The 19,211-nt window shown below is 41.2% G+C and overlaps 1 protein-coding gene across 4 annotated transcripts in view; it reads right to left on the bottom strand.

The window, feature by feature from the left end:
• LOC143348237 (calmodulin-alpha) overlaps positions 1–19,211 on the bottom strand; it is a 94,359-nt gene that overhangs the window by 59,092 nt on the left and 16,056 nt on the right. For 2 of the 4 annotated variants that reach the window (XM_076778236.1, XM_076778238.1), the window contains exon 1: positions 3,957–4,098. The exons of 1 other annotated variant lie outside the window; for it this stretch is intronic. Coding sequence is in view for 1 of the 3 variants with exons in the window: in XM_076778239.1 (XP_076634354.1) it covers positions 18,253–18,279 (27 nt within the window). In the remaining 2 variants the exon portion in view is untranslated. Of the gene's footprint in view, positions 1–3,956; positions 4,099–18,252; positions 18,280–19,211 lie in introns of those variants that run through there. One more of the 4 variants, XM_076778239.1, reaches the window with a different exon arrangement.

The following is a 19,211-nucleotide window of genomic DNA, read 5'->3' as shown; positions in this document are numbered from 1 at the left end:
GCGATTTAAGGATAGGCATATCGTTGATTTTTGTAACAAGAGTACTGATTAAAAGAGAAATACGATAGAATTGTATTCATATGAACTCAACAGGGAAAAAACAGTTCTTATAACTGAACAGGTTCGTATAAAAGAATCGATTATCTTCACAAGTTGAAATTTTTCATAGCAATATTACAATATTTACGAAGCCAGATTATTTTCCACTTTACTTTTCTTTTTTACGTTACTGTAAACACTAGATTTACTCACAAATATTATGTTAACACTGTCCGTTGCATATAAAGAAATTCAGCATATACACTTAGGTGATTTTATAAGTCCTGCTCCGAATGCATTGATCAAGAAATTTTAGTTTAATCGCAGTAACGTCTAAGAAATAACCAAAAAGGGGAGAATAATTTTTCTAATACTTTCTAAACTCCATGCGTTCGACACCGTACAACATTAGCGAATAAAGTTTCCATCTCTAAAAATGATGAAAATAATCAATTAATTTCCACTGAAAAGAACGTTGCATCTAACATTATTGCGGAATGTCGTGGACATTCTCGTCGCGAAAGATAATGACAGGGTGGTCGATCGTGGCTGGAGCGTCTAAAAATATCGTTATCGCGAGACGCGTGGGTGGCTAGACTTTCGAAAATAGTCAGATTGCCTATGAAAAATTAGTTCACAGGCTCACGCGACTGTCAGTCGTTCCAGTTCGACGTGTTTCCCATGTTTTGCACGTGGGCCGAACACCTTGAAGCGCGATCAACGGCCGTCGTGTGTCTCTCGTGCCCGTACATTATGTTTTTTTTCTTTACAGATTTTTATCTACCCCTTTGGATAATTAAAAGGCGAGGCTCGGATGAATCCGTGATTTCTTTATGATTTCGACGAGGAAAAAATTCGAGGGTCGACGAACGACCTTGCGACACGCATGCAACAATATTTTAATTCCTTTGTTGAAAAACTCTCGGGTCCCATCGCGTCAGAAATAGCAAGCAATCTCGTCGAGGGTATCGGCTTGGTAACGAGCGTAATCGCTAAATTAAGGGAAATTGTTTTGTGCACGCGTACCCTAACAACCTTCGACACGCAATACTCGTATTAATTGCTATGATTTGACGAACCGGGCAACAGGTCTGATTAACGACACCGACAAGTCTCTCGAGAAATTGAAACATTGCGACTTAGGATTCTCGTAAATCAAATCTTCAAATAGTTAAACAGAATATTTAAACTCTTTGTATCCTGTGTCGCGATCGTCTACACTAAAGTTTTCGGTGTACGGATTCATACCAGCTTTTCCCTTCGAGGCAACTCCCGGTAAGTTTTCTTAAACGGAATGGAAATCTTGCAAAGCACGTTTTCGATACGCAGTTTCCAGAAGTCCAATGGGAAGAGAAACAGATTTGCTCGACGTTTCGAATGAAAATGCACCCGTAACGATAGGGTCCTTTGTTAGTTTCGTACGAGGGTCCGCCATTTTTGCGGTCGCACCGCGAATTCGACCGCACGCTCGTATAAAAGTACAGCATCAAGAGTTGCTAACGAGAATACCGTGACTGCAAATCCGTGCTCGGGGATTTTAAAATCCAAAACCGCGAGCACGACCGAAAATAGAAACGCGAATGGAGGAGAAAGAGAGAGAGAGCAGGATAAAAATGCAACGGGCCTGGAATTAAATCCACGCGATCCCGTCGCGGCTTAAACGTCCGCTCGGTAAACGTTATTGCAAATGCCATAGCCATCGGCGGGGAAGGTGGATCGAGATACCGTATCAATCTCGTCCACTCGCGGTTTATCGTGTCCGTGCAGGGACGTCTGTATTCCCTTGATTACGCTTGTCTCGTAGCCGCGACCGGGACGCGTTATATCGCGATGCATTCCTAGCAAATGGACCAACGCGTACGTCGACGCTGTAGCGTCGTTTTCAACGTCGATGGTCGTGCAACCACGCCACAGTGCACTGGCAACAAATCAACATTTAACAAAGAAAGGCTTTCGCGCTCCGGCTGTTTGGAGAGTCAATTGACCGGGACGTCCCTAAATCGTTGAATGCGCGGAATGTTTAAGCGAGAGTCGGGTTAAATAGCCTGAGAAGACGAGGTACACGGCGCGAGGTATTCGACGTCTCGCGAGTAGAAACACCGTTACCGAAATAGTTCGGTCGTTCGGCAAACGACGACGTTTCGAGGATCGATCGTATCGGTTTAATTAAATCGTGCTCGAAGGCTGAAAATGTGCGCTCGAAAAATCGGTCGTAGCGCTGCTCGAGCACCATTCTTTCTTCACTTTTTTTTTAGTTTTCTTTGTATTGAATATTCGGGCCAAGGGAAGACTCTACTTTATAGAGAATTTCTAAAAGCAATTAAAAAAAACTTTATAACAAAATTGAAGAATATTTAATTTTCGTCGTGGAACTTTGAAATAGCAAAATCACGTTTGCAAATACTTTTCTACGCGTGCACTCTATCGTTAAAAGCTTCAGCCAGAACCTTCATATGGTTCGTTTTAATTAAAATATGCAAATATCCCAAATATTTCTCTGTATCGATTGAATTAATTAAATATCGAACGCTAGCACGCGAGGAGTATTGAAGCAAAATAATTCGAATGTTCCCTTAGCCAGAGATCAAGAGAACTACGCGGGCGTCCATTATTATCCGTGATTGGGACGCACGTGGTCATTTTCACCCTCCACGAAGGAGCAGGTTGACCTTCCACGAGACACCACGCGAACGTGCAATATGAATATTTACTGGCCGACGTACGTAGAGTTAGCGAGGAAGCACTTGGAAATTTCGAAGCTAAGTTTCCACGAGGCTCGCGTCCGCCGCCTACGCGTTCCAGACTGAAAAATTAATTCCAGGCGTTCTTAACACGGAAAAGGTAAACGGCGACTCGATGACTAATTGCGTTCGCCCGTGTTTGTTACTACCAAGAGTGATTAATGGTCTCCTAATTAGGGGGTAATTTTTTCCGGAACGTTCTCTCCCCGTGTACATTAATTCCTTCGAAAAATATGAACAAAAAAATTGTATCGCGCGTTACACGCGAGTGTAAAATTTTCCAGTTGCCTTACGGTGAACTTACGTGATTCAGCGTCCTGGGAACACGATCCACAATTACGCGTCCGTAAGAACAAGCTCCGAGTTAATTACATCGTTATCGATCACCAAAAAGCTGCCAATAAAATTTCACTGGAACACGGTATCGGGAATCTCGCGAGGTTTCAGCGAAATGGAAAAACGAGTGATTCGAGTAAACGATTCGTCGGGGTACCACAATACCGAGCAAAAGACACGGTCCGTGGGCAATGTTTCCCGCGAGACTACCGACGAGACTCTCTCGTCGACGATTACGGTCGAGAGAAAGATGCTTCACCAAAGGAAATCCATTTCCTGTCGAACAGAAATGCGATAAAGTGCACCTTGCTTCCGACAACGGGTCTCCCCTCACTAGACGTCGATTCGTCCCGACGAGAAACGGTTTCACCCGGTCATCGGTGGCGAAACGGCACAAAACGAAACGCGAACACTTGCCCCCTTGATATGCTCAACCCCCTGGAAATCCGTGGAATCGTCGGTAAACGGTACCCGCCATTTTCGACATAATCAATGAAACTACCGGCGGGTGGATCGTGCCCCGGTGTCGCGGTGATCCGTCGTATTCACGCACCGCCGAAATTTTCTTCTCGCCTCGTCGTCGACGTCGGCCATATCGAGAGAACAGAAAATCGCAAACTAACTAACGGGACTCGAAAATGGAAACGGGGAAACAGGGACGATGCAATGGGGGGACTCGGCGAGAAACGAGTCGAACGAAGGGAGGAAGACGAAGGATCGAGAAACGAGATAAATAGGAAACGGTGCTGGCAACGATAGGAAAGGTGGAGCGAATTAAGGGGGTCCACGATGGAAGTGATCTCACAGAGGGAGAAAAAGAGTAACCGATTGCGGACTTACGTGCTCGATGGTGGGCAGATGGGCCGTGACTGACACCCCCGGTGCCGCCACGCGTCCCTCGCGCACCGACTCCGCGATTTCCAGGACAGTGCGCAGACGCGAAGCCCCGCACGACCGCCATGATCAGAGCTTCTCCGGAGCTTGTCCCGACCCCCGAGAGCATCATCCGTGTCGGCCGACCCAACGAACCAACGACCAATGTGCTCTAACGTGCATCTCCTGCGTTTACGTGCGCCATCACCAGGGTGAATGTCTTTCCTTCGGGGTTCCCGCTACCACGAGACCCGACCGTGCTTCCGGGCTGCTAACCAAAGTGTCCGCATGCCGAGACAATTCCGCCTCGCACCACGGTTTTTTGTCTTTCGACGCCGCTCGGCCGGTACACCGACACTCCCGAGACATTTCCCCAGAAAACAGAAACACCGTGCACACACTGAGATCGTCGAAACAATTTCGTGTATACGGTTTAATAGCCCCTCATCCCTACCCCTCTTCCCTGAAATTAGGAGAAATTAGGTTACAGCGTTCGAGGATTAAGTTACGAACTTTCCTTTGACGTCTGCGGGTCGAGTACCGATAATTGCTTAATTGTATTCGGGGAATATTCTCTCCCACCTCTGGGTCGGACTGGGCCTCCGTGGTGTATTTTTCACTTGAAATTTATGTGCCGTGTACCAGCGTTTGCTCCGGGACGAATTTATTACGGAGGACCGTGGGCAACGTACCAATCGAACCGTTCTACCAGGAGACGCGTGCTTTTTTGCCTAGACTGCATGCGAGACTGCACGTTAGGGTCGGAACAAAACACAGGGGATGTTTTGCTTTTATAATTCCGAGACTAACTTGTAGAAAGAAATGCTTTGGATAGTAGTTGCATGGGTTTTATCGGTTTTGTGTTATCATGCTTTTTTGTCAAGATACGAAGGTCACTTTCAGTTTATCAAACTGAACGGTTAATATTTCGATAAAGTTCCGTGTTTCGAGTACAACGAGCGAGGTTGCGATATTTGTAACTTCATAATTTCTCTCCCGTGCCCTTGCCAAGTTTAATTACTGTTACTAATCAACGACACGTCCTCGACTAAATCTTCCCCGGAAGCGGGGGATCGCGTATGACTAAGGACCCGACGCAACGAGAATTATGGCGCCTTAAAATTCACAGAGCCCGCGAGGGTAGTCGGAGCATTTAACGGGCGCTTGTTCTAATTAAAACATCGTTCTCTCGCGATACGTTTTTTCACCGAGCGGCATAGAAGGTTCGCGAAAGCATCGCCAGGCCGCAAAGCGAAAATGATACCGCGTCGAACGATTTTCTCCGGTGATTGCGCGGTTCGTTTACAAAGCCCGTCGATGGTCGAGGAAAAAGAGTGTATACAAAGTCGTTGTATCGACTGTCAAAGAGCAGGCAATGCTGGCGGACGCACGGACTGTCTTCCTGGGGCTGGTGAAGCTATGGTGAAACTTCCTTTTGAAACTATTGACAGGTGCCACCGACGCGTTCGCCTGACGTGCATTACACAAACGACTTTCAAGAGCCGCGAAGCTTTCCAATGCCATTATTCCTCGATGCGGAACGAAATATCTCTCGATTCCCTTTTTCCTGACAATAGCGCGGAAAAACAAGTCAAAACCACCTAAATATCACACAATTTATCAGGGTTTACGAAACAGTTGTTGCGTCTGTCGTATGAAAATGTTGCTCGACTCGTGTCTCAACGTTCGTAGGTATTATTCGTCAGAAATATTATTGTTTTCGTTAACAATATACTTTTCAAACACTTTCACTCGCTTGAGAGATAGAACGAAAGATCACACTCTTGAAAACTGTATGAAAAAACGACAGAGATAGTTTGCACAAAAGCTATTGACGCGTCTGGCCTGCTTTTCAAATCCTTTTATTATCAATGATAAATACCTGAACATATTCCTATATAAACTAATATTACTGCTGGCTAAGTCTTAGTTTGCATTTTAAAACGTATGGCAACTATAAGATTACGATTGTTCCCGTCTCTAATTCTGGAATCTCTCCTCCAGGTAGAAAGTAGCAAACACCGTTGACCCACTCTGTCGTGCAAAAAGTCCACGTTTCACGACCAACGACAAAACCGAATCTCCGCAGCCGCGAGCTTTAGTTGGTTTCCAATTAGTTGCCAACTAAAATGCTATCGTCGCTGCCAAACCATCGTCGAGGCTTCAAGCTTGCTGATAACGCGAATGTTCGGTTCGCAGGGCCGATGAAAGTCATTTAATTTTCTTAATAGGTGTTCATTATTTTGTCACAAAGAGAAATTAAAAACTGTATGGTTTTTAAGCCCTGCCTTTGATGTTTCTCGTAAACAAAAACATAATTAAATTCGAAATTTATGCTAGAATGAGATAAAAAGCTAGATTTTAAGGAGAAATGTAAAACTGGTGGCAAAAAATACCACCCTTTCCTCTATTTAATTTCTTCGAGAGCGCCAACGCGACGCGTTATTTTTGGAAAATTTGGAAAATTGAGCGGGCAGAGGGAGCAGAAAAAGGGGACACCGGACGTTTCATCTTCTCTCGTTGGGGCTAGCACAGTGTTCCCTGACCTTGATTAAAGAAAAGTAAAGCAGATAGCTCAGAGAACATCGTGCCCCGGGATAATCCGTCCAGAGTGCTTGCTCGTTTTCTTCCGAATCGCTTCCCCCAGCGAATTTGCATGCACTCGCCGTCGGCATCGCAAGGAACTTCCGGAAAAGGGGTAGCGAAATAAACACTTCTCCAGTTTTCAACGTCAAATATTGAAAAAGGAGAAGATTTATACAAACAGTGAATAGATTCGAGGGAATTTAAATTAAAACCAAATAAAAAAACATCAGTACCATTTTGCCTCGTCGGAACGAACAGATTTTTCCGATGCATTTTATTTCGATTTTACAGTCTGACCAAAAAGTTCGCTCAAGTTTGTATCGACTACGCGCGTCATTAATTTCGAAACTATTATTTCCAATATTTATAAATGTTTCCAATATGAAACTTCGACTTGTCGAAACTGAATGTCAGAAAAAATAAACTTCAGCCATTTTCCAGAATCTTGAAAATATTCTATACGTAAATACCGAATCTACAAGTAAAATAAATACTGAAATAAAACGAACGATTGTAGGATAATCCGATGCGGCTGCTTCGAAGAGACTAATCGACCAGCGGTATTTATGTAAATCGCGGAATTGTAATTAAACTTTCAGTAGTCGTTTACGAACCGTCCATCGAGGATGCACTCATTACGTTTTCATAACGCGTGGGCGAGGCTCCGGAGGAGCAACTTTCGATGACAACTTCTCCTATAAATTAGTCGCGGAATGCCATTAAAATTTAAACGTCTGCTCGGTTATGCAAACGCGTTTCGAAAAAGGAAAACGATACAAGCGCGAATAACGATACGGCGATGTCGCTAATTTTTAAATCTAATACTCTGGACACGCCAAGGATAAATGTCCACGCGATATTAAAGGTCGAAGTGGTTTTATGATTTCTCGAACGATCGGAACGATCCGCAAGAGATATTCAAATTCCCTACGCGCCAGCTATATCGTGGACACTTTCGATGGATTGAAAAACTCGTAACGACCTCGTTATCGGAGGAAATAAAAATTTCAGATTGTTTCCTCGGTGATCCAATTTTGACCATCGAGAAATAAATTGAAAATCATATGAATAAATCTCTAGAAGCAAGTGTGTTTAGAATTTTCCTTCTTCCTCTGAATTTCGATACTTTTGTAACGATGTTGAATATTTGGTACACTCATACATAAATAACTGTCACGATTTTGATGTATAGCAAGTCTTGGATTTCCGTTCGTATTCGAGTACAGGTATCGGTGATTAATAATTTTCTTTTTTTTTTCTTAATTTTCGAAAACACCTAACACGCGAGACAAATTTTTTCTTTAATATTTGGGCTAGTTTATTTTCTAGCGATCGATACATTAGTATTCACCATGGAGCAGCTGTACGAATCCTGTACAAGGTGGGATGAAAAATGGCCCTTGTCCCCGTTTTCGCCAAGTAGAGCCAAGGGTAATCGGTCTCTCAATCACGTGATGTCAGAACCAGGAGGAACTTGGTTGAAGGTAACGTCTTCTATAAAAGCACGCCTAACACGGAATATATAATCAACTCCTCTTCTAAGGACTCAATTTTCCTCAAATTTCTATGTTGTAACTTCGGGACTTTCGCATCGAAATTTCGCTTTAACGCGTTAACCGTCGCGAGAATTTTAGGAAGAAGCTCTCTGGCGTCAGATTATATTTTATACCAAATTTTCATCGAATAAATGTAAATTGCTACGTAATCTAGAAAATTCTTTGTCTATTTTAATTTAATTACTGTCTTTATATCTCTGTATATTAAAGGATAGTTCCTATAAATTAATAAATAAAATAAAACAATAACAGATAATGTCTGTTAATCAATACTGGGATTCATTTGTAACTTTTTCGAATGCTCCTACATATCGAAAAACAGTCGACAAATAAATCTCAATCATCTAAAATTTTCCATAATGGATCACGCCATAATAGATCGTATCATGAATAACGAAACTACTCGTATATCGTTTAAAACCAATGCAGTGCTCTCGATGATCGTACACAAATTCTAAACAACATACAGTATATACTAAGATTGATATACACGACATTTTAGATCCGTATACATGCGTATCAATTATAAATATGACTTTGAACGCGTTAAAGAATACAGTGGAGTATCGTGCGTCGAAATGATGAATCTCATCAGATTCTTTCGTCCGGACAGAGTCGACGAAGCGAGGAAATCTATGCATCTTTGGACGGGGAAGCACTCTGTGCAACTCGCAAACAATTCCGTCGCGGGGTAAACGGTGGAGATTCCACGCGAATTCTAATTGGCCGTTCGAACGACACCCTCGGAAATTCTATGCATGTTGAACGCCGAGCTTTCCAATAACGCCGTTCCAACTGCGAGTGGAATAACGGCTCTCTCGAGCTGCTCCTCGGGAATGTTCTTTTCTCTCGGTCGCGGGCCGAGTCGCAAGCTCGTCGTCGGATGTAAGCTCGCGATAAGAAAACTAGGAAAAGGATCACCGACCGTTGATTTATGCTCCCCCGACATTATCTAACGCGGCACGCGAACTCGTGGTCGTTCATCGAAATCTTTTTAACGGTGACAGAGCCCGCTGCGGGCGTTGCTCGTTTCGTTTTTTCCCCCGCTCGATCATGGGAATATCGCGACGATCGAGCACGTGTATTTCTCGCGGAATCGCGAACGAGTCGCGAGACCATATCCGTGGCGAGCCGCTGGAACGCGTCCTTGGCACGGAAACGCCTTTTCCCGTACGCAGAAATGAATATTTTATGCGGTCACGGAGCAACGCGACGGCTGACAGTAGTATTGTCTCGCGATGGTCGGGCACAGGCGAGTCTGACTGCACGCGCGACATATCTACTTAGTCGCGTTCGTGTTCTCGACGCACAGTGGGACAGATTCTCAGAAACGCGATTTAAATTTAAACGACCCGTACCGACGTTCTCGATATGAAATTAATAAATCGTCCAAGGATGGCCACGCATCTTGCATATAAAATAATGTAATGGAAACATTCAATGGGACATTCTACTCTAAATCATCCAAAAGATACTACTTCTTTTAGATTTCTTTGAAAAACTGTGTCCATACTATTTCTTTCTTTCGAATATTTTTAATTCACGAGAATGACAAAATTAAAAAATGACCGAATTTAAATGAACATGAACAAGGACCAAAATGTCGAATCATCAATTTTATTCTGTCAAATATCTAGTCAACTATGACAAAATGATAAGGCCTAATGAGAGATCTAGATTTAATCTTAAATCACACTTTACAAAACCTGAAGCTAATTGCTTTGCCCAGATGTTTTATAAATAACAACCATTACTATGATAGTATATTTATCCTCCTATCATTCTCTCTATGAAGTGTTAAAAACCATAACATATATAAATATAAAAATTCTGATTCCATCTAGAAAGTGCACCTCCATCATTAATAATACGTTTCCAAGCATTAATTTTGTAATTAAAATTAAGTAAAATTTGCTTACACGAATCACATTATTTTTCAAGAACAAAGTACTCTCCCATTCCTTTAAATAATAGTTGAATCAATAAATCAAGGGTCACTTTCTACTCCAGGACCCGAAGTCGAAGCTTAATTAGTTTCACAGTAGATTTAACCCTGGTAAGGACTACGTCTGAGATAAAATTACTCGATACTATCCACATTCTGCTTAATCTAAGATCGATATTTCTTTCTGCCAAGTATACATTTAAGCCGCGAATGAAGTAATAGAACGTATACCTTAACAAAAACGTGTTCGACGCTTTTATGTGTTCTACCAGCGATCGGTGTATCGACTTTTAGAAGTCCTTTTCAATACTTCATCGACTCGACATGTAATAGGATATCACTGACTCGCGTCGACAACGTAGCAGTTATTTGTATAACGTGTCTGTCGATAGCGGAGTTCGATGAAGCTACTCAATTATCCATGGAAAATTTCTGAGAAAGGAACGGATCCCGTATTGCCGAGCCGATTGAATACGAAGCAAGCACTGAATAACGCGACGATCCAGATTCTCCGCGTGATAATTGAAAATAAACACGATGATACCAAAATTTGACGATACGTTCGGTCGAATTAACTGACCTAGATTTTTATAGGAATGCAATTCTTGTTTTATCGTAATTTTCGTTTACTTAAAAAATTGTTCCTATTTATCATAAGTATATACACGTCGATGCATAGTATATAGAGCTAGCACGATATTAAATATCATTAACAATCCGTCCACTCGCGTGACAACAATAAATATTTCATTACTTTTATAAATAACGGAAGTAACGTATCGTATCTTTATCGTTTTTAACTTAACATTCACGCACTCGAGGAACACGTATCTTTTAGACCTTTTTTCTAAATTGCTAAGTTTACCGACTTCAATGATTTCGTATGCGACCATTAGAATTACGCCAAACAACAGACAATTGATTATTCGCGTAGTCGGTACTTCAGTTTTCATAATGCAAACTTTCATAAGGTATTGTATCTACCATACGTATCGTTTGTGACTATGATCACAGACTAGGTATACGAGTAGACCTTTCGCCTAATGTATTTTTTCGGCCCATTTCTCTGGGGCTCTAGAGCCCCATTACCATTTCCATGTCACTCACAACGTTACCAACAGATTTAGAAATGAACACAAGAGGAAGTGTGACAGAAAATGAAATTACTTTTTAACGGAATGAAAGCTGTACGGTCCATAATTGGACATTAATCAATTAATTTCATTGAAGTAATCAATCGATTAAGATTATTTAAAAATTTCAAGATTATTAAAATACCTAAGGATGTATCTCATTGATACGTACACCGCAACTCACATGTATTTACATGTATTTATTTCTTGTATAAAAAATAGACCTATCGTTAGTGGGATGAACGCTATCGCTGTACCACGAGTGTTATAACATGAGATACACTCTTCCAAAGTGGAACAAAATGTTAAAAAGATCATGCATCATATTGTAAGGGGATCCTCGTAAGAAGGCTTTAATCTTCGTAATGGTTTTAATGGGTCAATGATCAACAATGACTAGCTTATGGTCACTGGTGGTCAACAGTAAGGTTGACATCAAGGTCAGCGAAGGTCCAGTGAAGATCTAGAAATGGTCAAGAGGTGGGACCAATCGAAATAGTATTGTTCTTTAGACCAAGCGGTTCTTAACTCTTCACGTTGACACAGTCTCCCCACTCTTCGACTTCCCCACTCGAAGATTACCGCTGGACAAATTCTTCAGTACCCCTGGAGCATCCAGGGGGAACGGGTCTCGCGGGCCTAAGCCAGGCCATTCGAGGAGCGGTGACCACTGGGGGGACCAGGACTGACCAGGACTGACCAGAGCTGACCAGAACTGACCAGGAGTGACCAGAACTGACCACTACTGACCAGTGCTGATCAGTGAAGATTCGACTACTGACCACTACTGACCAGTGCCGGACCGTGATGACCATTGGTAAGAACTATTTAAAATTGCTCTCCCCACTTCTATTCTATCGGTTGATACCAATTTCGTTTCAATGACCTGACTTTGCTTTGCTTGCCTAACTGATGTTGTTATAATATGAATATTTTCTTACTTTACAGCTGGCCCAGTGGTAACCATCCTATTTGGTAACTATCCTATGTACTGACCACAAGTAGTAAGTCCACTCCACTTATTTGTATTTTATTATTATTTGTTTGTTTGATGTGAATTCAATTTTATTTATCTATCTGATTTTATTTGGTTATTATGAATGTTCCTTTTCTCTGTTTCTACTTTTACATTGTTTGTCGAATTTATGTTATTGCTTTGATATGTATAATATTGCAGGATATAATAATGTATGTTCGATCATATACTATATTTGTTTCTATACAATTTCATGAATTTTCATTATACTGGTTAGAATAAGATTTTTGTGAATTTACGAATTCTCGTAATATTCTGCGGAGGTACTTTGACTCTTTCATTTCGTTTGATTGTTTGATGTCTCGATCCAAGTTTCTTTTGAAAAATCTTTCAACTCTCTTCGTTGGTTGTGCATCTTTCATTGGTTGCACTTTCGTTTGTTTCTTCTTTGACCAACGATCGTTGAACACAGAAGATCTTTATTAATGGAGGGTGGTTGGGAATCGGTTAGGGTTAGGGTTAGGGTTACGGTTAGGGTATCGAATGTTCGTTTTGATATGTACAACATTGTGTCGATGCATATATCATATTTGTTTCGACGACGTTGATTAATATAAGATTTTTATTAATGGAGGGTGGTTGGGAATCGGTTAGGGTTAGGGTTAGGGTTAGGGTATCGAATGTTCGTTTTGATATGTACAACATTGTGTCGATGCATATACCATATTTGTTTCGATGACACTGACTAATATAAGATTTTTATTTTTATGTTTCAGCTTCAATTCTTGTAATATGTTGTTTAATTTCCTTCCAGATCTCACTAATATAAATATTACTTTTGATTTCAGTTTAAAATTAGATTAATCGCAAGGACATCGAGGGAGTACGCCACAATCGCCGGGGGACTTTTAATTCCAAGTTGATTAGTCTTAAGCTTCGTCGCGAATCTTAAAATTAACGTCGAAGATTTCTTTATTATATGTATCTCCGCGTCTGTACCAAGCAATTATTCAATAAGTAGCTTCTCTCTCGCTCGTTCCCTCGTTCCTAGCTTCGGTCACCGCTGTTTCATCGATTGAAACATGTGATCGGCCGTGTATCTGGTCCGAAAGATCTAATCGCCTTCCCTTGGTAAGCTTGATTGAGGGAAAACGGCACTTCGCTGGAAGGTGTGGAGTTTCCGTATTCTGCGGAAACGCATACCTTCCAGCGGAAGTCGACTCTGTCTCAGGTACTCTCTCTTTGTCAGACAGCCTAAGTCGGGTCCTTCGGGCTCCCGGCGGGTTGCGTTGGAGAAATGGAGACCTCGATTCGGGGTTGCAGTTCTCTGTTTTCTTGTTGAGATCGAGTTAGCAAGGGCAGTAGGTTCGATCCTCGGATCCGCTGCACGGTACAGCATCGTGTCGCGTCGCGTCGCGTATCCCACGATTTAGCTTCACCCCTCTTTTTAACCAAATAATTGCTTGGTACAACTAAGTCAAGGAACTTTGTTTCCTTCTATCGTCCGAATTTTAGCTTCAACTTGACTAGACTTGAGCTTCGACGTTAATTTTAAGTCCCTATTGTATGCGTCTCCTAATATTGCCAAGTAATTATTTAACAAGTAGCTTCTCTCGACTCGTTCTCTCGTTTCTTGCTTCGGTCACCACTGTTTCGTCGAACGAAACATGTGATCGACCGTCCAGTTTGTCCGAAAGATCTAGTCGCCTGCCAATGATAGATCGATTTCTAGAAATAGAAATCAATCTACCAAGGGTAGTGTTGATTCGATCCGAAGATCTGCTGCACGGTTCAGCATCGCGTCGCGTCGCGTCTCCAACAATTTAGCTTCATCCCTTTTTAAACAAAATAATTACTTGGTATTTAGTCTTAAGTCCTTAGTGTAGCCGCGTGTCCTGCCAAGTAATTATGTAACAAGTAGCTTCTCTTTCACTCGTCCCTCGTCCCCTCCGATCACCACTGCTTCCATGTAGAAAGCAAGTGATCGGCCGATTAGCTGGCCCGAAGGGTCAGTTGCCGTCCTCTAGTGAGACGATCCAAGGGAAAGGGTATTTCGGCCGCAGAGGGGATCAGGGACTGTTCCTGTCTACGGTAGCCCCGACTCAGGATCCCTCTCTCTGTTAGACGTCCCGAGTTGGGTCCAGTTGGCTCCCAACAGGATGCTTGGGGGAAATGGGGAACCTGTGTCGGGTGCGTCGATTCCCTTCCCCTTCGATCGGACTTGCCAAGAGGCAACGAGCTGACCCTTTTGACCTCGCTATTCGGTTCGCGTCTCTCGTTCCTTGCACTATTGCATGGTGCATCGCGTCGTATCGTGTCGCGTCACCCACGATTTAGCTTCGTCCCTCTTTTAAATAAAATAATTACTTGGCATGACTAATTTAGTTTCTAAGGATGTAAAAGGGAGATCGATGGAACTTGGATTCCATCTATCTCCCTTCGGGTCTCCACTCGCAGCAACCTCCACGTGGTGAGACCTGGTAATCGGTGTCACCCACGATAGAAAAGTTATTCTTCGTGGGTGACACACGAGCTAATGGCTGCGAATTTAGAATTGTTTCTTGATATAATAAACGAATTTAGATTTATAGTTGGGCAGGTGTTTGGTTAACCATTATGTTAGGCAGGTTATTTTTATTTGAAGACAAATTCTTTTAAAAATTCTTTAAACTCTCTTCGTTGGTTGTGCACCTTTCATTGGTTGCACTTTCGTTTGTTGCTTCCTCGACCAACGATCGTTGGTCACAGAAGATCTTAATTAATGGAGGGTGGTTGGGAATCGGTTAGTGCGGGTCTCCATTCGCAGCAACCTCCTCGTGGTGAGACCTGGGTAATATTATTTACCGTTTAATTAATAATCGTATCACTCTTAGCTGGGTAATGCAATTATTAATTAAAAAATACATAATATTAGCAAATTGGCTGCGATCCGCTTTGCATAGGTCATCATAAATATAGAACTTCTTCGCTAGGTTAGTTTTGATTCTCGTTGATTCATCAAAAATTCTAGAGTATTGTCAGAGACGAGGTATACGAGTAGATCTTTCACCCAATATATTTTTTCGCCCCCGTTACCATTTCCGTGTCATTCGCAACGTCATAAACAGATTTAGAAATGAATTTTAATCTCTTCCGTAGTCAACTCACATGTATTTATGCAACACTACAGCTGTTTGCCTATCAATATTAATTCAGTGAATAGTTTCTCAACTGATCGCCATCCATGAGAAGAGGACGCTAAAATCACCTCCGAATTTTCAGGTCGGTATGGCAGTCAGATTGGGTTGCGAAAGTCCATAAGGTGAAAGGTCTACTCGTATACCTCGTCTGTGCTATGATTATGCACGGTACTAAACGTATCGTCGATAACGACGACCGAAAGCTAGTGAAGCTTTCCAGTGATAAATGCAACGCAAGTAGTACAGCTCGAGCGAAGTACCGACGCTTTCGTCGGTATTTAATCGAACGAAGCTTTCGAGAAATTCTGTCGTACCGACTACGAAAGCACAGAGCTTTCCAGAGTGGAATTCGCACAGCTTGTAAAATGAATAAAACTGACTTACCAACCGGATAAAAGATTCGTTGATTCACAGATAACGTACAGAATAGATCTATCATTTTATGGGATTTCGTGTCACACGCACTAAAACATCGAACAATGTACTAAAGAGGCAGACAATTTAAAAATATTGGTAATTTAAAACACTGTATTCGGAACGAGAGTGGGGAATCTAGAGCAAAAAACAGGTATTAAAAAACTGTAACAAAAATTTGTTCAAAAAAAATAATTGCAGTTATTAAATGCAAAGGAGGCGCTACAAAATATTATGCATCGAATATCATTAATTAATTGTTTTATATTTCAGGTTTTTAGTCGAGCTATTATTTTGTTTTAGTTTTGACTAGATACATATTTTTTTTTTTCCAACTCTGAACTTGTCACTTTTGTCATTTAATTATCGTTAACCGAAAAGAATAGACGTACTTTCCGTAATGCATTCTACTACATTTCTGATATTCCATTGTTAAGCCAAGCAAGTAGTAACAAGCAAAATATACATGTAAAAATTACGTAAACTACCATAAAATTATATACAGGGTGTTCGGCCACCCCTGGGAAAAATTTTAATGGGGGATTCTAGAGGCCAAAATAAGACGAAAATCAAGAATACCAATTTGTTGATGGAGGCTTCGTTAAAAAGTTATTAACATTCAAAGCTCCGCCCGTATTGAATTTTTTTCTCGAAAATGCGTAGAATTTCGGGGGTATATCTAATGACCAAAAATGATTGTAATTGACCCCAGAACCTAGAAATAATTTTTTTAGAACGATTCAAAATTTTTTTTTTTCGCCGAAAAATTTAGGCACCTACCCTGTCGATTTTTCTTAAAAATTCGTTTTTAATTTTTAGTAATTTTGTTTGACACCCTACAGAAAAGTTGTCCAATACTTTTTTGTAGGTACCCATGAGCTCTACTTCAGAAAAAAGTTTCAGTGAAATATATTCACAATTGTAGGAGTTATGGCTGTTTGAAAATTGGACCATTTTTATGGGGTTTTTCTCATTTTGCAGGGTCAAGGACCAACTTTTCGAATATTTTTACGATTTGTACATATTCTCCATCAAAATACGCGTAGTTTGCTTTTTTAAACATTAAAATCGTCCAATCCGTTCAGAAGTTATAAAGTTTTAAAAATTCGCATGAAAAGTCGGGCAGACATTTCTGGCTAGAAATTAGATTTTCGGTAAGGAATTTTTTTCTCGAAACTGAGTAGGATTTCGGGGGTATGTCTGTTCACCAAAAATGATTGTAATTGACCCCTGCAACCGAAAATAATTTTTCCAGAACGATTTGAAATTTTTGAATTTAATTGTTAATAACTTTTTAACGAAGCCTCCATCAACAAATTGGTATTCTTGATTTTCGTCTTATTTTGGCCTCTAGAATTCTCTATTAAAATTTTTCCCGGGGGTGGCCAAACACCCTGTATATGTAATACTATAACTGCTTAAGCTACTCATAAAACTATATTATAATGAAAATTAGATAAGGACGGAAGTAACATTTTAAACGCTTACTTACGTGGATATCATTTAAGATGCGTGTCGCTCCACAGTAATTTTTTTTTCATTAACATCACGATCGCGATTTCGATTTTATAAGTCGACCTCGAATGCAATAACGTCTAAAATAATTGTCGGCTGGTAAATTCAATTTCGTTTGCGTTTCAATTTTATTTATTACTAGACTGGTAATGTCACGTCTGACATAGGAATGGATTACTAGGGTTACGTAGCCACCGAGCCGCGTGACACGAAACTACATCGCATGATAGATCTATTCTGTACCTAATCTGTGGTCGAGTGAGCGTGTCACTTACCTAGAAAAGAAAAGAATACACACGTTAGAAAATACATAAGCATTGTTCGGTGTCTGGCTGCATCGCACTAGAACGGCTTTTCGTGGGACTAAGATGAAAACGTTAGTAAAACGCAACGAACATAAACGACACATGCTGAATTATACACATGCATCATCGAATTTACATGCTGAATTCTCGCCACGAACGAATGCTAAAAATCCAAACGAAATGCACATTGGCGATTCGGAGCAGTAATCACGAATTTAGAAAATCTCACAACGTTCTAAAAACGTTTATAACGCATAATGTTTGAGAATTCGTGGAACTTTTTAATGATATTCGCGGGACGACGTCAATAATTTCTCGAAAAACGAACGAAAAGTCATCGCAACGCAACGCACACTACGCATTCGGTGTTTCGACTATCGCTAGGTGTGAATTTCAAGCGATCTATCGTGAAAATTTTCGTTCGTACGATCGCACGATGCTGATACTAAATCGTTGACTTGGTACGCTAGCAAGCTTCATTTCGCTCTACTGACAGCGAAACAGGGCTGCACACGTTCTGCGACCTACTAAATAGTACAACTAAGTGCTACTCATCTAGTGAAGGGACACATTCTAGCTGAAAACAGTCTAAACTAGAGACGCCTAAGGTGTCTTTTGTGCAGAGAATCTGGAATTTTGCGTGAAAATTTGTACCTGCACGACTGCCGGCCCGCGATGCGCCTGTGCAATAGAAACACAAGAAAGAATGTTATACAGACAGGTAGAGACAGAATTGCATGAGAGAATAGTATGTACGCACGCATGATAGAAACAGGAAAAAATCATAAAAAAAACATCGAACTAAATGGAAATGTAACGCTGATTCGACGCTCGACTCATGCAGTGCGACAAAGGTTAAACCGCGATACTGATCGCTTTAGATTGTTACTCGAATCAACGATAACTGTCGTTAAAACTGTACGAAAGAAATTGAAACGAATCGAAAAGAACGCACACGGTGCAAAACAATATTTGTATTATTTCTTTGATAAGAATGCTCTGTTATGTTCTATAGTTATAAAACAAGAATAAATTAGATTTTTGTGATTCTTCTTTTTTCTAGAAAATACAATTTATCCTTCTTTTCATTTATATTTTTCGTCATTTGAAAATTTTTGAGAGGTTCTTTAGTTACGACGCGTTGAATTGCGATGAGAAAAAAAATAGTTTGGAGGCTTTCGTCCTATCGCAAACGTGCTGCTATTAAAATGTTGACATAAAACTCGTTCTATCGTAGCCACTATAGCAGTGAAAGCTGACAGAAGCAACTGTTGCTCCTTCGATTGATATTTCACTTCGCGATGTAACATGCTCCAAGAGTCGCCGAGCAAATCGTTTCCGAAACTGTCGTGGCCCGCCATGAACAATTCGAGCACCGTCTATGTTGCGCGAACTACTGTTTTCGAAACCGCGTTGCATTCCTGGCAGCTCGTGTATCGCGCTGGTAACTTCACTGACCAGCTCGCAAAGCAACGTGAAAATATGGGGACCGGTATTTTCCATGCGTTCGCTATTTCCTCGTATTTGCTATAATTGAGTAAACCGCGAACCTTGGCCTCGTAATTAGGGTTCGTATGTCAAGGGGATGATTGTAGAACATTGCGCGCACGCGT

Source organism: Colletes latitarsis, chromosome 11, assembly GCF_051014445.1.
Source record: "Colletes latitarsis isolate SP2378_abdomen chromosome 11, iyColLati1, whole genome shotgun sequence".
NCBI classification, from domain to species: Eukaryota; Metazoa; Arthropoda; class Insecta; order Hymenoptera; family Colletidae; genus Colletes; species Colletes latitarsis.
Note: the sequence above shows the minus strand (reverse complement) of the source record. Positions and strands in the feature narration are given on the sequence as shown.